This window comes from Pyrus communis, chromosome 1 (assembly GCF_963583255.1).
Source record: "Pyrus communis chromosome 1, drPyrComm1.1, whole genome shotgun sequence".
Classification (NCBI taxonomy): domain Eukaryota; kingdom Viridiplantae; phylum Streptophyta; class Magnoliopsida; order Rosales; family Rosaceae; genus Pyrus; species Pyrus communis.
Genome location: NC_084803.1, coordinates 34835257 through 34848746, shown reverse-complemented (window position 1 = coordinate 34848746; position 13490 = coordinate 34835257). Strand labels below are relative to the sequence as shown.

The window sequence follows — 13490 nt, the reverse complement described above, 5'->3', positions numbered from 1 at the left end:
ATGCCTTTTAGGGTGGTTGATCAAGAGGACTTTCGAGATTTTATTCGTGACTTGAATCCAAAGTACAAACTTCCTAATAGGCATAAGGTGGTGGCGACGGTTTTGGAGTTGTATGTTGAAAAGAATGCTAAAATAAAAAGTGTGATTGAGGGGTTGAGAGTGAGTATTACAACCGACACTTGGACCTCAATTCAAATGATAAACTACATGGTCATCACGGCCCCTTTTTTGGACACTAATTGGGGGTTGCATAAGAGGATCCTAAACTTTGTCCAAGTTATTTCTCATAAGGGTGATGATATTGGAAGATGTCTAGAGGTTTGCTTGAATGATTGGGGCATAGACAAGGTGTTTAGCATTACCGTTGACAATGCTAGTGCAAATGACACCGCTATTGCATACATGAAAAAAAGACTCAAGTCAAATGGTACTCTTTTACTTGACGGGGCTCACTTGCACATGAGGTGTGCTTGTCACATCCTCAATTTGATAGTTAAGGATGGAATGACGGAGCTTAGTTGTGAGATTGATCTCATAAGAAATTGTGTGAAGTTTATACACTCATCCCCGGCAAGGTTGTAGTCTTTTAGGGAATATTATGTCTTGTTGAGATTTGATAGGATGTCAAGTATCCCTTTTGATGTTGTCACAAGGTGGAATGCCACGTATGAGATGCTTAATAGTGCTTTCAAGTTTAAAGAAGTGTTCTCTAAGATGGCATTTAAGTGTGACTCTTTTATTGCTTACTTTAAAGAGGAGGTCTCGAAAGAGGTTGATGGGGTGACAACAAAGGCCAAGCGGGTGGGTTCTCCAGAGGTGGATGATTGGGAAAGGTCGATGAGTTTTGCTCACTTTCTTAAAAAGTTTTATGATGCCACCTTGACATTGAGAGCAACCCTTACTCCAACGTCACACTTAATACTTAGCACGGTGATTGCCTTACAAGTGGAGATACAAGAACAAATTTTAAACACCTCTAATGCCACTTTGCAAAGTGTGGCTACCTCAATGAAGCTCAAGTTTGACAAATATTGGGGTTACATTGAAAATGTGAATCCTATTCTCTTTGTAGCCCAAGCACTCGACCCTAGGTACAAATTTGATATGTTGGAGACAAATCTAGAAGAGCTAGGCTATGGATGGGACAAAATAAGGGAGGAGAAAGTAAGGGTTAAAGGCTATGTAACCGAGTTGTATAATGCATACAAGAAGGGAGTGGTCTTTAGTAGTAGTACTAGTAGTACTAGTAGTAGTGCTACCTCAAATGTGGAGCAAAGATCAAGTGTTGTACTAGATGATGTGGGGGGTGTGATCGTAGATATTGATGTTGCTTCAAAGATGACAAAGAAGATCCAACGAAAGAAACAGAGGCACATCAAAATGAGATAGCCAATGAAGTGGATATGTACTTCAATGATCCACATCAAAGCCTAACATATGAGGGTTTCAATTTTTTGGATTGGTGGAAAGGAAATTGTGCTCAATATCCAACTCTTAGTAAAGTTGCTAAGGATGTTTTGGCCCTGCCTAGTAGCACCGTTGCTAGTGAGAATGCCTTTAGTCTTGGTGGGAGAGTTGTTGGTCCTTTTAGAACTTCCTTAACACCTAAAATAGTTGAGGCTTTAGTGTGTACTAGTGATTGGCTTAGAGGAAAGGAATTTTGTTTCTACAAGGAGCCTACACTTGACGAATTTCATTTCTACAGGAGCTTGAACACTTAGAAAGAAGCAAGTAAACAATTTAATTTCCTCTTTTATTTTCTTAGTATTTATTAACTATTAGACTATAATTCAATGTAAATGATTTGTGGTTTATTGTTTTAGGCACGGCTAATTTGGAAGGTGAGGAGAATACAACATAAGAAAATGAAATGCCACCTCTACCTCCTCGACCACCCCAAGTTGAAGTTCAACAACGTCAAAATCAATCACTACCTCCATGACCACCCATTGTAAGGGGAAGGGCTCAACCATCAACATTAAGGGGAAGAGTACAAGTACCAACAAGAAGAGAGCAATCACAAGCATCAACAAGATCAAGGGGTCGAAGAGGCCAACAATATTTATAAACTTTAAGCTTTGCTTTTTTGCTTTTGGTTTGTACCTTAATTATGCTCATAACTATTTTTTTTTTTTTTTTGGGTTTGTTACTTTATTTATTTTAAAACCTTGGCTTGTAACTATTATTTTTGCTTTTGGGTTTGTTACTTTATTTATTTTAAAACCTTGGCTTGTAACTATTATTTTTGCTGTTTGGTTTGGTATTTATTTTATTTTTATTGCATGCATGATGCATGTGTAGTGGGCAGATTGAAACTTTGTTATTATTGAAACTTTGTGCACAAATGGGCAGTGGGCAGATTGAAACTTAATTTATGAAACTATGTCAAATTTGTGCAGTGGGCAGTGGGCAAATTAGTAGAAATAACAAATTGGCAGATTGGGCCCAAAAGCATAATATGTCAAATTTTAGCCCAAAAGTATTTCGGGATTCCTGAAAATTGGGATTCCCGAAAATTTGGTTTGGGATCGGTATTGAATTTGGGATTCCCGAAAATTTCAGTTTGGGAATCGGGACAAGGGTTTCAGTATGGGATCCCATACCGAACCATCCCTACTCCTTCTCATTTTCTAAAAAAATGTGTTCATACACACAAAGTGTGTAGGCAAATGCTAGTAATATTTAAAAAAGAGTATTAGCAAGGGAGAATTGAACACATACTTTGTGTGCAACAACGTATACTTGTAAATAACTAAATTAGACACCTCTTGCATCTCTCTTACATACTTGTACGATAAATCTAACCACATATAAATTCTGACCAATGGAGATGAATTATATTACGTGATTGTGACATGCAAGTAAAGAGGAAGAGAAGAGAAATGAGAAAGATCCATTATTTTCTATCGTACTCAATAAGCTATGTCGTAAGTATCAAAGAAGGCTTACATAGAATGAGTACACCGTCACCATGACATCCTGATTGAATAATACAATGTCACGTATAAGTTTCTTGCCACATAACATTACAATTAAAACGTTACGTGGCAGTGAATTAGTTTTATAAGTTGCTTCATCCGCATCAAGAGCCTAACAAAGTGTTTTTTTTGGCTTTTAATGAAGAAATCATGAATATAAACATCATAACCTGTAGACATGTCAGGAATAGCAAGCCATCACTCTATCCATAGATGTAAGTTGCTCACAACATGTCATAATCTAGAAATGGAAAAAAACATGTTACCTATTTGTATTTGTAGATGTTGCCAAATTAATTAACGTGAACTATATGACAGGACTATACCATAATTTTGAAACCAAAGGAATTATTAATATTTAATTGGAGTGGACACATGCTTCATACTCATGCAACGTACACAAAACCCCTTGAACACTGAATTTTGGATTACTCATTAAGCGTGTTTGTGCAAATCATCTCTTAATCACTAAATTGGTCACTAAAATATATACGGATAGACAGCCCCCGGTCCGAATGGCTTTAATGGGTCTTTCTATAAAAATGTTGGGAAACTATCAATGAAATCATTGTTGAGGCAGCTACGAAATTTTCAACTCAAGGTATTCTTTCCCCAACCCTAAACCATACAAATATTGTCCTCATTCCCAAAGTCCCCAATCCCGAGTCGGTCACCCAATTCCGACCTATTAGCCTTTGCAACTTCTCATATAAGATCCTTTCAAAACTTCTTGCCAACCAATTGAATGACTTTCTCCCTAACCTGATCTCCCACCACCAATGTGCGTTTGTCACGAATCGTCAAATTCAGGATAATATCTTTGTTACTCACGAGGCCTTCCACTACCTCAAAAACAAGAAAACAAAGAATGGGTTCAAGATGGGGTTGAAAGTGGATATGAATAAAGCCTACGACATGGTCGAATGAGATTTCCTTGAGAAGGTACTTCTAACTATGGGTTTTAATCGGAACTAGGTCTTTCCCATCATGTCTTGCATAAAATATGTGTCTTTCTTGGTATCTATCAATGGGAAAGTTGGAAATAGTTTCACTCCATCTAGGGGTCTAAGACAAGGTGACCCATTATCGCCATATCTCTTCCTCTTCATTACTGAAGCCTTTATTTGGGTTAATCGCCAAATCCTGCACCTATGACACTCTAAATGGAATCAAACTAGCCCCTTCTTGCCCCATACTCTCCTACATTTTTTTTGCCGATGACTCTCTATTCTTCACGCAAGCATCCACTTCCTCTTACCAACAACTTCTCTATATTTTTCAATACCTACTATGTGGCTTTAGGGCAACTCATAAACTATGACAAATCTTCCTTGTTCCTCCCCTCAAATACCCCCCCCCAGACATTCAGAGTGTCAATGCTAAATATTCCTATCACCAATGACCCCCAGTCTTTATCTTGGTCTCCCGACCATTTGGAAGAGATCTAAGAAGGAAGTCTTTGCATTTGTGAATGACTGAATTAAGAAAAAGATACAAAACTGGAAGTTAAATACCTTATCTCTGGCGAGAAAGGAGGTTCTCATTACAGCAATGGCTTATGCGATCCCAACTTACCCCATGAATTGCTTCCTTTTTCCTATTACTTTTTGCAGGGAAATTGACGCATTGATCGCAAACTTTTGGTGGGAGAAAGGGGATGATGAATGAAAAATACATTAGAGGAATTGAGATGTCGTTTGTCTTCCAAAGCATGCCAGAGGTATAGGTTTTAAAAGTCTATCCGACTTTAATAAAGCTCTTCTAGCCAAACAATTATGGAGACTCATTCAAGAACCTTAATCTTTCTGGTCAAAGATCATCAAAGGTTGATATTTTCCTGATGAGGATGCATTCATGGCAAATAAGGGCTCTCGAGCATTATGGGTATGAAGTAGTCTTTTGGAGAGGCAAGCTTTGGTAGTCAATGAAGCTAGATGGCAAGTGGGTAATGGTTCATCTATTAACATTTGGAATGATAAGTGGATCATAGATAATTTGAATGGTCTTATTCACCTTTTGGCTCTTTTCTCACATTCGACCCCTTCAACTGTTGACTACATCATTGATTGGGAAACTAGGACCTGGAATTTAGAACAAATCAGCAATTTCATATCTTCTTCTGAGGTTAGGAGTATCGAGCTAACCCTTCTGGTTGACCATTCCACCATCGATCGTCTCGTTTGGCCTTGGATGAAGAACATAACATATTTCGTAAAATCTGGTTATGCGTTCTACCATATTCCGACCTCTAAGGAGCGTTATCTTGTTCTTGGGACTGCACAACAATCTAACCAAATTTTTCCTTTTTTTTCTGGAAGTGTCTCTGGCATACCCGTACACTATCCAAAATCAAAATTTTCCTTTGGAGGGTTGCCACAAATTGTCTTCCCACCATGCAAGCCATCTACAAAAAAAAGGTTCGGCCCCATCCCTTATGCCCTCTATGTAATTCCTCCCCCAGATCGGCGAAACATGTCATCTTCTTATGCCCTTTGACGTGTCGTGTCTGGTTCGCCTTGGCTTTATGCTATTGGAGCGACCGTCAATCGATCACTTCTTTTGACGAATGGTTCTCTACTTTAAAAAAGTTTGGGGGCATTTGTAAAATAAACCAAGCCGGATTGTACACCATTGCATCTGTTGTTTGTTGGGAAATATGGAAGACAAAGTACCACTATAGTTTCAATGATCTTTGTCCCTCCGTGGAAGATACGGTTCACCGTGCCTCGACTGTTGCATTTGAATTTCTAAACCTTGCTGCTGCTCCTTCTCTGATTTTTGGGGCTTTCACCTCAACATCGTTGGAGCCTTCTTCTTCGGCTTCGTGGTCCTCATCGCCTTCTAGCATTATCGAGGCTTTGATGGTGCATGGTCTCCGGTAGGTGGATCAATGAGTTTGGGTATGGTGGCTCGTGATTCTTTTTGTTCTCTAGTTGGTGAGAATGTCAGGAGAGGCTTTCCTTCCTCATCTCTAGTTTCTGAAGCCCATGCTGCTCCGCTTGCAATGGAAACGACCATTACCAATAACTTTCATTCAGTGGTTTTCGAATCGTTGCAAGGAACTTGTCACAAAACTGGTTGAAGTTGCTTCTGGTTGTAGTTGGTCCATATTTCCCATTATTTGCCAAATCAGGAATCTCTCTCATCGGTTCACTTACCTCAAATGGAGTGAAGCGAATTCTGCGGTCGACTGGGGTGCATCTCATTATAAAAGAGGGATGTGTCTGGATGTGTGGATCACTAGACCCCCATCATTTCTCATCCACATTATATCCATTGACAATCTTCTATGTCCTCATTAGTCTTGTCAACTATTGGGATAGAGCGTGGCATATGGGTTAGACTGAGGCTACGCTTCCTGTCTCTTTACAACCCATTTCTCACGCTTTTAGTCCCCTTTATCTTTCAACAGTTTCTCTCGTTTTATGGCTACTGTTTTGGCCTCTTTTATTGTTCTCTTGTTGGTTTGCCCTTTGGGGTTGGAGTGTTGCCTACCTCCTCTATGTGTTCCATATGGGTTTCCACCCTCTTTTATATGATCTTTCTCGTTCTCGATCAAAAAAAAAAAAAGACAACCCCTATAATTATTCTTTTTATTTTGTTGGATATGGAGTGTTTTCACAAAAATTGGATCACAACATTTCCAATTTTCGTTCCAAATTTTCAAAATCAAATCGCATCAGATCACAGTTTCAAATTCATAGTTTTCAACATATTCAAAATTTTCAAATTGGAGTAATCTCGAAAATTTGAAAACATAATTTGGAAAATCATATATTTGAAGTTTTTGAATATTCTCTTACTTGTTCGTACATTATTTTGACCACTCTTTTAAGTTGTCAAATGTTTTAAGCCTTTACATCTAAACTACTATAATTTTATGACTAACATGCACTTGGTCCTCATAGGTCCTCAAAATGAGGACCTTAGGAGAGCCTGACTTTTGTTTTTTAAAAGAAAAACAATGAACAAAATGTATCCAAAACTAATAATAAAAGGGTTAATTACACTAACACCTCCTCTATTTTATTGTAATTTCACAAAACCCCCACACGCTTGAAACATAACACTAACACCCCTTGAGGTTTAAGTTCACTTTCACATAACCCCTTTAGGACAAATTTGACCTCATTATTAATTATACTTTTTAAAAAAAATGAAAAATCCTTTGAATAAATATAATTAAAATCTTACATGAAACAATATAAAATAAAAATAAATAATAATAAAAAAAAAATATCATTTGTTGATGCATAAAATCAGTGAAGACTTTGGAACAATATAAAGTGTCAAGTTTGTGACCTTCGCTTAGTTGCTCCGGTCACTAGTAAGGATAAATATGTAAAGAGATAGAGATAGGGAAGCAAACACAAGATGTACGTGGTTCACCCTAAGTTTGGCTACGTCCACGGAGTAGAGTTCTCATTAATAGTGGAGGGTTTACACAAATACATAGGTTTAAGCACAATCATCATTAGTGAGTTCTAATGACTAGTTGAAGTACAATAATGACATTAGGGATTCATTGTAGGAGTGGTCTTCTTTTATAGTTGACGAGAGTCTCCAGCTTTTGTCCACGGTCGATGTGAGACTCTATGAACTTTATTCTGAAGTTGACATATGTTGTGCTATGATTGGTCTCCTGGTTGGAGGGAAACTCTTATGCTTTGGTAGGGTGCTTCAGCATGAACTTCTCAGTGGATCCTTGAAGGTATGAAGTTGACCGGTGCTTTGTAGTTTCGGGATTAGTCAAGTATGGTACAAACAATGCTTCCTTAAGTTCCCAAGTGAGGAAAGCTTTTCAGTTGGGGAATTGAAAAATCCAAGTCACTGAGTAATCACGAAACTTCTGAGTACCAAAGTGTAGTAGCATATAGTAAGAGTTGCCCAAGTTTCCAAGTGAAGAGTATAGTTGAAGGAGGTGGCTTGATATTCTTGAGTCATTAGAAAAAAAATACTTAAAAAATTCTCTCCTCCCTTTTTTTTTTTTTTTTTTTAGTGTAGCCCAAGTATGTATATTTTTTTCTTAAGCCCAATTCCTTCTTTCTTTTTGGTGAGAAAAGAAAATGTGGTTAAAACCTTTTCCTTTGTGTACATACCTTGGATGGTTGAAGCTTTTTCCTTTGGGCACATAGTTAAGTGGTTGAAGCTTTTTGGTTGAAACTTTGTAGGTGAAGCTTTTTCCTTTGGGCACATAGCTTGAGTGGTTGAAGCTTTGTAGGTGAAGCTTTTTGGTTGAACTTTGTAGGTGAGGCTTTTTGGTGGAAGGCTTTGTAGGTGAAGCTTTTTTGTTGAAACTTTGTAACTTTTTTGAACAACATAAATAGATTTTGCTTCCACACTCTTGAGCTAGAGTGTGGAAGGCTTTTTGAATTTTTTGTTGAAGCTTTTAGTTGAAGTTTTTTTGTACCACATAAATAGATTTTGCTTCCACAGTGTTGAGTAAGAGTGCGGAAGGCTTTTTGATTTTTTTGTAGTTAGGCAAAGTGTGAAGCTTCCTCATTTCAAGGTGTGGGAGGCTTCCTCCCTCAATGTGTGTGAAGGCTTTTTCCCTTCAAGGGTGTGGGAAGCTTTCTCCCTTTAAAGTGTGGGAAGCATTCGTCCCTCAAAATGTGAGAAGTTCCCTCCCTTCAAGTGTGTGGGAAGCTTTCTCCCTTGGGCATGGGAAGCTCTCTCCCTTCAAGGGTGTGGGAAGCTTCCTCCCTTCAAAGTGTGGGAAGCTTCCTTCCCTCAAAATGTGGGAAGCTCTCTCCCTTGGATGTGGGAAGCTCTCTCCCTTCAAGGGTGTGAGAAGCTCAACCTTTCAAAGTGTGGGAAGCTTCCTCCCTTCAAGGGTGTGGGAAGCTCCTACCCTTCAAAGTGTGGGAAGCATTTTATAGGACTCCATAAATTAATTTTGCTTCCACACTCTTGAGCAAGAGTGTGGAAGGCAATCTACATGTTGTAGTTATCTCTTATATGTTGAAGTTTTGTTGGCCTTCTCCACATGTCATAATTAATAATTAATTAATTGCTCAATTAATAAATAACAATTAATTAATTAATTATTAATTAATTAATTTCAGATTTTTTTTTTTTTTGGCAGATATTTTTTTTTTTTTGAACTAGGGACAAGAAAATGTAGGAGTGACCAAATATATAGATTTTGCTTCCACACTTGAGCAAGAGTGTGGAAGGCAATCTACAAGTTGTTGTAGTTGAAAGTTTGGAGGAACCATATAAATAGATTTTGCTTCCCCGCTCTTGAGTAAGAGTGTGGAATGCATTCTACATGTTGTAGTTGTTAGAGGTTTGTTAAACTATATAATACAATTTTACTTCCACACTCTTAAGCAAGAGTGTAGAAGACAATTTACATGTTGTAGCTATTGAAGGTTTGTTGTATAATACCATTCTGCTTCCACACTTTTGAGCAAGAGTGTAGAAGACAATCTACGTATTGTAGCTATTGAAGGTAGTTGAACCATATAATACGATTTTGCTTCCACACTCTTGAGCAAGAGTGTGGAAGGCTTTGTTGAGTTTGTATATGCCTTTTCCGAGTTGTAAGGCTTGAAAATTTTCGATTGCTTATGAATGCTAAGAATCCACAGGTGTAGGATGTACTATTCTTCCTTAGTTGGTGAAAAGAAGGTAAGTTCTTTCATCATCAGTTTGGTGAGAAGAGTGGTGAGTTGCTAAGGCAAAAATATTTATTAAAGTACTAGTTGTATCTTCCACCACCTGGTTGGTGATAAGAAGGTGAGTTCCGTCATCACCTAGTTAGTAAGAAGGATGGTGAGTTGCCGAGGCAAAAATGTTTATTAAAGTATTAGTTGTATCTTTTACCACCTGGTTGGTGAAACGAATGTGAGTTCCTTCATCACCTAGTTGGTAAGAAGAGTGACACATTGCCAAATCTCAACACTGTTTATTAGAGTACTGGTTGTTCTCTTCATCACCTGGTTGGTGATACGAATGTGAGTTCCTTTATAACCTGGTTAATAAGAAGAGTGACAAGTTGCTGAAACTCAAAATTATTTTTTAGAGTACCGGTTGTACTCTTCATCACCTAGTTGGTGATACAAAGATGAGTGCCTTCATCACCTAGAGTACCGGTTGTATCTAGGTGGTAAGAATAAGGGCTAGTTAGTGAGATACGAATATGGGTTGTACTCTTCATCACTTGGTTGGAGATACGAATATGTGAGTGCACTAAGAAATAATGTGAGTGTCAACATACATTTCTTAGAGTATGGGTTGTACTCTTCATCACTTGGTTGGAGATACGAATATGAGTGCCTTCATCACCTAGTTGGTGAGAATAAGAGCAAGTTGCCGAGGTACATTGTAGCAAGTGCCTAATAGCAAAATGCATGTTGACACTCATTCAAAGCTCAGTTGGCTTATGTATGAATGTGTTGAAATGTATGTTGTTTATGTTGATTGACATAAGTGATGCTTATGAATGTTTTGCTATGCATGAAGGAATCCATTGTTTGGATATGTGAACAATGTTGGTTATAACACTTAGTTTCACTTATTTTATATCAAATACGCATATTGAAGCTCTCAGTTAGAGTATAGAGGTAGGTCAGTGTAGACCAAGTGTTCCAATGCTAGAATGTAAAAGACTCAGACGAAGTTGTTTGAATTCCATCTTCATTAAATATTTGCCAAATGACTTGTGTTACAAAGGATCTCAAACAGTTGAAGGTCAAAACATTTATAATGCGTATGCCTTCTTGTAAAAGCATTTCCTTCAGCACCCAACCCCCCTATTTTGAAAGAGTGAGGCTTGACCCCATGGTCATAATAGTTGAAGGTACATTCACCCTGGTTGTCTTGATACGAACCTTTATCCCTTTTGTCGTAATGAGCTTATTAAGAGTAAAAATCCTCTATCTTGCCAAGAGATGAATACGTTTGGTGACTTAGTAGGTTGCTACATGAGGCAGGAAATGATGCAATAGGTGTCTAGATAGCAAAAACTTTCTCACTTAGTAGAACTTGAATTCTACTCCCTACTTGTTGATATGTGTTAATCATATGAAGGTTCCATTGGTATGTCATTGCCTCGGCAAAAGCATGATTGTAAGCTTGTATCATCACCTTAGAGTAAGTTTTCCAAGTGTTAACATTTATCATGTACTTGAAGAAGCAATCATGCATGCCTACCGTGAAGGCTCTGAGTGTTGTTTTATCATTTGCCTCTGCGCAACGAGAGTACTCATGATTGAAGCGACCAACATATTCACTCAATGGCTCGTTCAACTTTTGACAAATGGTGTATAACTCATCAGCAAAGTGTAAGCGATCAGCTTGGAAGATGTTTTGAGCCACGAAGAGTCTTCTTAGCTCAATGAAAGAATCCACAGTATTAGGTTGAAGCCGACAATACCAATTGAGAGCTCTACCAGATAGAGTTGAAGGGAATATAAGACATCGTTCCTTATCATTGTGTCTTCGGTATGCCATGGTAGATTCAAAGACGTAGATATGCTCAATTGGATCTTCCTTCCCAATATACGATTGTAAGCCAAGCTTATGTTTACTTTTTCCTTGTAGAGAGGTGCAAAAGATCCTCATTGTTAGAGGGCTTGGCCTTGGCTGATTCCAGTCAGGTATGTTGGCCTGATGCTCGACCTTTAACCTGTTCACTTCTTCAAGGAACTGCAAGATAAAAGGGTCTTAAGTAGAGTTAGGCATCATTAAAACGTTTCTTCTTAAGTTTCCCTCATCATTTGGAAGTAGGGAAGTTTGATCATTAAATAGCCTTCGATTCATCCACTCCTTTTGTGAGAAGGTGCATCTCTCCACTTCTCATGCTTTGGGTCGAAGCAGTTGGGTTGAGAGAAGTCTCGTGTTGATCAACACATTGATGGGTAGTTTGCTCCTCATTAGGAATATCCATGTTGAAGATTGGTGACCCATCATGTTGGGGGGCACATAGGTGATGGTTCCCATCCACATGGGCGATGAGTTTGTGAAATTGAATCTGCCTAGCCTCTCGGAGCATCTCGAAGAGTTTCTCATACTGTTCTTGGACGATCTCATTCTTCATTGATATCTTATTGTTCTGAGCCTCAAGCTCTTAGACCTTAGCGAGAAGAGCAAACTTCTTTCTTTCCTTCCTTCGCTGTCTCACACTAGGAACGAGAGAGGTGTTGTTCTACATGTTGTGACTTCCTTCGCTTCCCATGTTGGAGAGAGATGCATGATCAAAGAAGAGTGTATAAACGATGGAAACTAGCTTAACAAAGCTGGGGAGAGTAGTAATAAGTGTCGTTCCCACAAACGGCTCCAAATGTTGATGCACAAAATCAATGAAGACTTTGGAACAACGTAAAGTGTCAAGGTTGTGACCTTCGCTCAGTTGCTCCAGTCACTAGTGATGATAAATACGTAAAGATATAGGAAATCAAACACAAGATGTACATGGTTGACCCTAAGTTTGGCTACGTCCACGGAGTAGAGGAGTTCTCATTAATAGTGAAGGGTTTATACAAATACATAGGTTCAAGTGTAATCATCGTTAGTGAGTTCGAATGAATAGTTTAAGTACAATAATGACATTAGGGATTCATTGTAAGAGTGGTCTTCTTTTATATTTGACGAGAGTCTCCAACTTTTGTCCGTGGTCGATGTAGGACTCTATGAACTTTATTTTGAAGTTGACATTATGTCGTGCTATGATTGGCCTCCTGGTTAGAGGGAAACTCTTGTGCTTTGGCAGGGTGCCTCAGCATGAACCCCTCAGTGGATCCTTGAAGGTATGAAGTTAACCGGTGCTTAGTTGTTTCGGGATTGGTCAAGTATGGTACAAACATCGTTATCTTTCTTCCTCTACCATGGACTCGGATCTTCTTCGGAATAAATAAGTTCAAGGTTTCTAACGACAACTTGCATTTTGTGAGGAAGATTATAAGGAATTCGATGGTTTTCATATTATTTTTTTTATGGCGGAGAGTGAGGCCAAGCTTGTGGAGAGGCTGATTGATCGAAAAATCGAGATGAAGGAGCAGCTTCTTGTGAGCCCTAAAGGGAGGAGGTGAAACATGTTAAGAATCCATGATGTTGTGGTAGTGAATGTGGAGGGGAGGCCCTAAACCCTATATTGATTTTTAAAAAAGGTTATATATTTTTTTTTAAAGTAATTAAAAATAAGGGCAAATTTGTCTTTAAGAAAATATTTTAAGGTGATGTCAACTCTAAAGGGTTATGTGAAAGTAAATTAGAACATCAATGGGTGTTACTGCTATGTTTCAAACGTGAATTAGTTTTGTGAAAACACAATAATCCTGAGGGGTTGTTAGTGTAATTAACCCAATAATTAAATACAAAAGTTGATTACAAAGTGTTTGATGATTAGATAACTTTAAAAATATCAGAATATTTCTAAAGTTTTTTAACAAAATAAGTTCGGAAAAACTTCGAATCGAAAAATCAGAATTTGCAAAATCTCAATGCATTTCAATTTCTGTCTAATTTTTCGTAGATATTTGAATTTGAAATTTATAGATTCAAAAATTG

General features: G+C 38.1%; 1 protein-coding gene across 1 annotated transcript; it reads left to right on the top strand.

Moving 5' to 3' along the window:
• Nucleotides 1-1389, top strand: LOC137726423 (zinc finger BED domain-containing protein RICESLEEPER 2-like). Its single transcript, XM_068465354.1, has 2 exons — nt 1-464; nt 621-1389. Exons 1-2 carry the CDS (start codon nt 1-3, stop codon nt 1387-1389), a joined length of 1233 nt encoding a protein of 410 aa, XP_068321455.1.
• Nucleotides 1390-13490: the final 12101 nt, after the last annotated feature.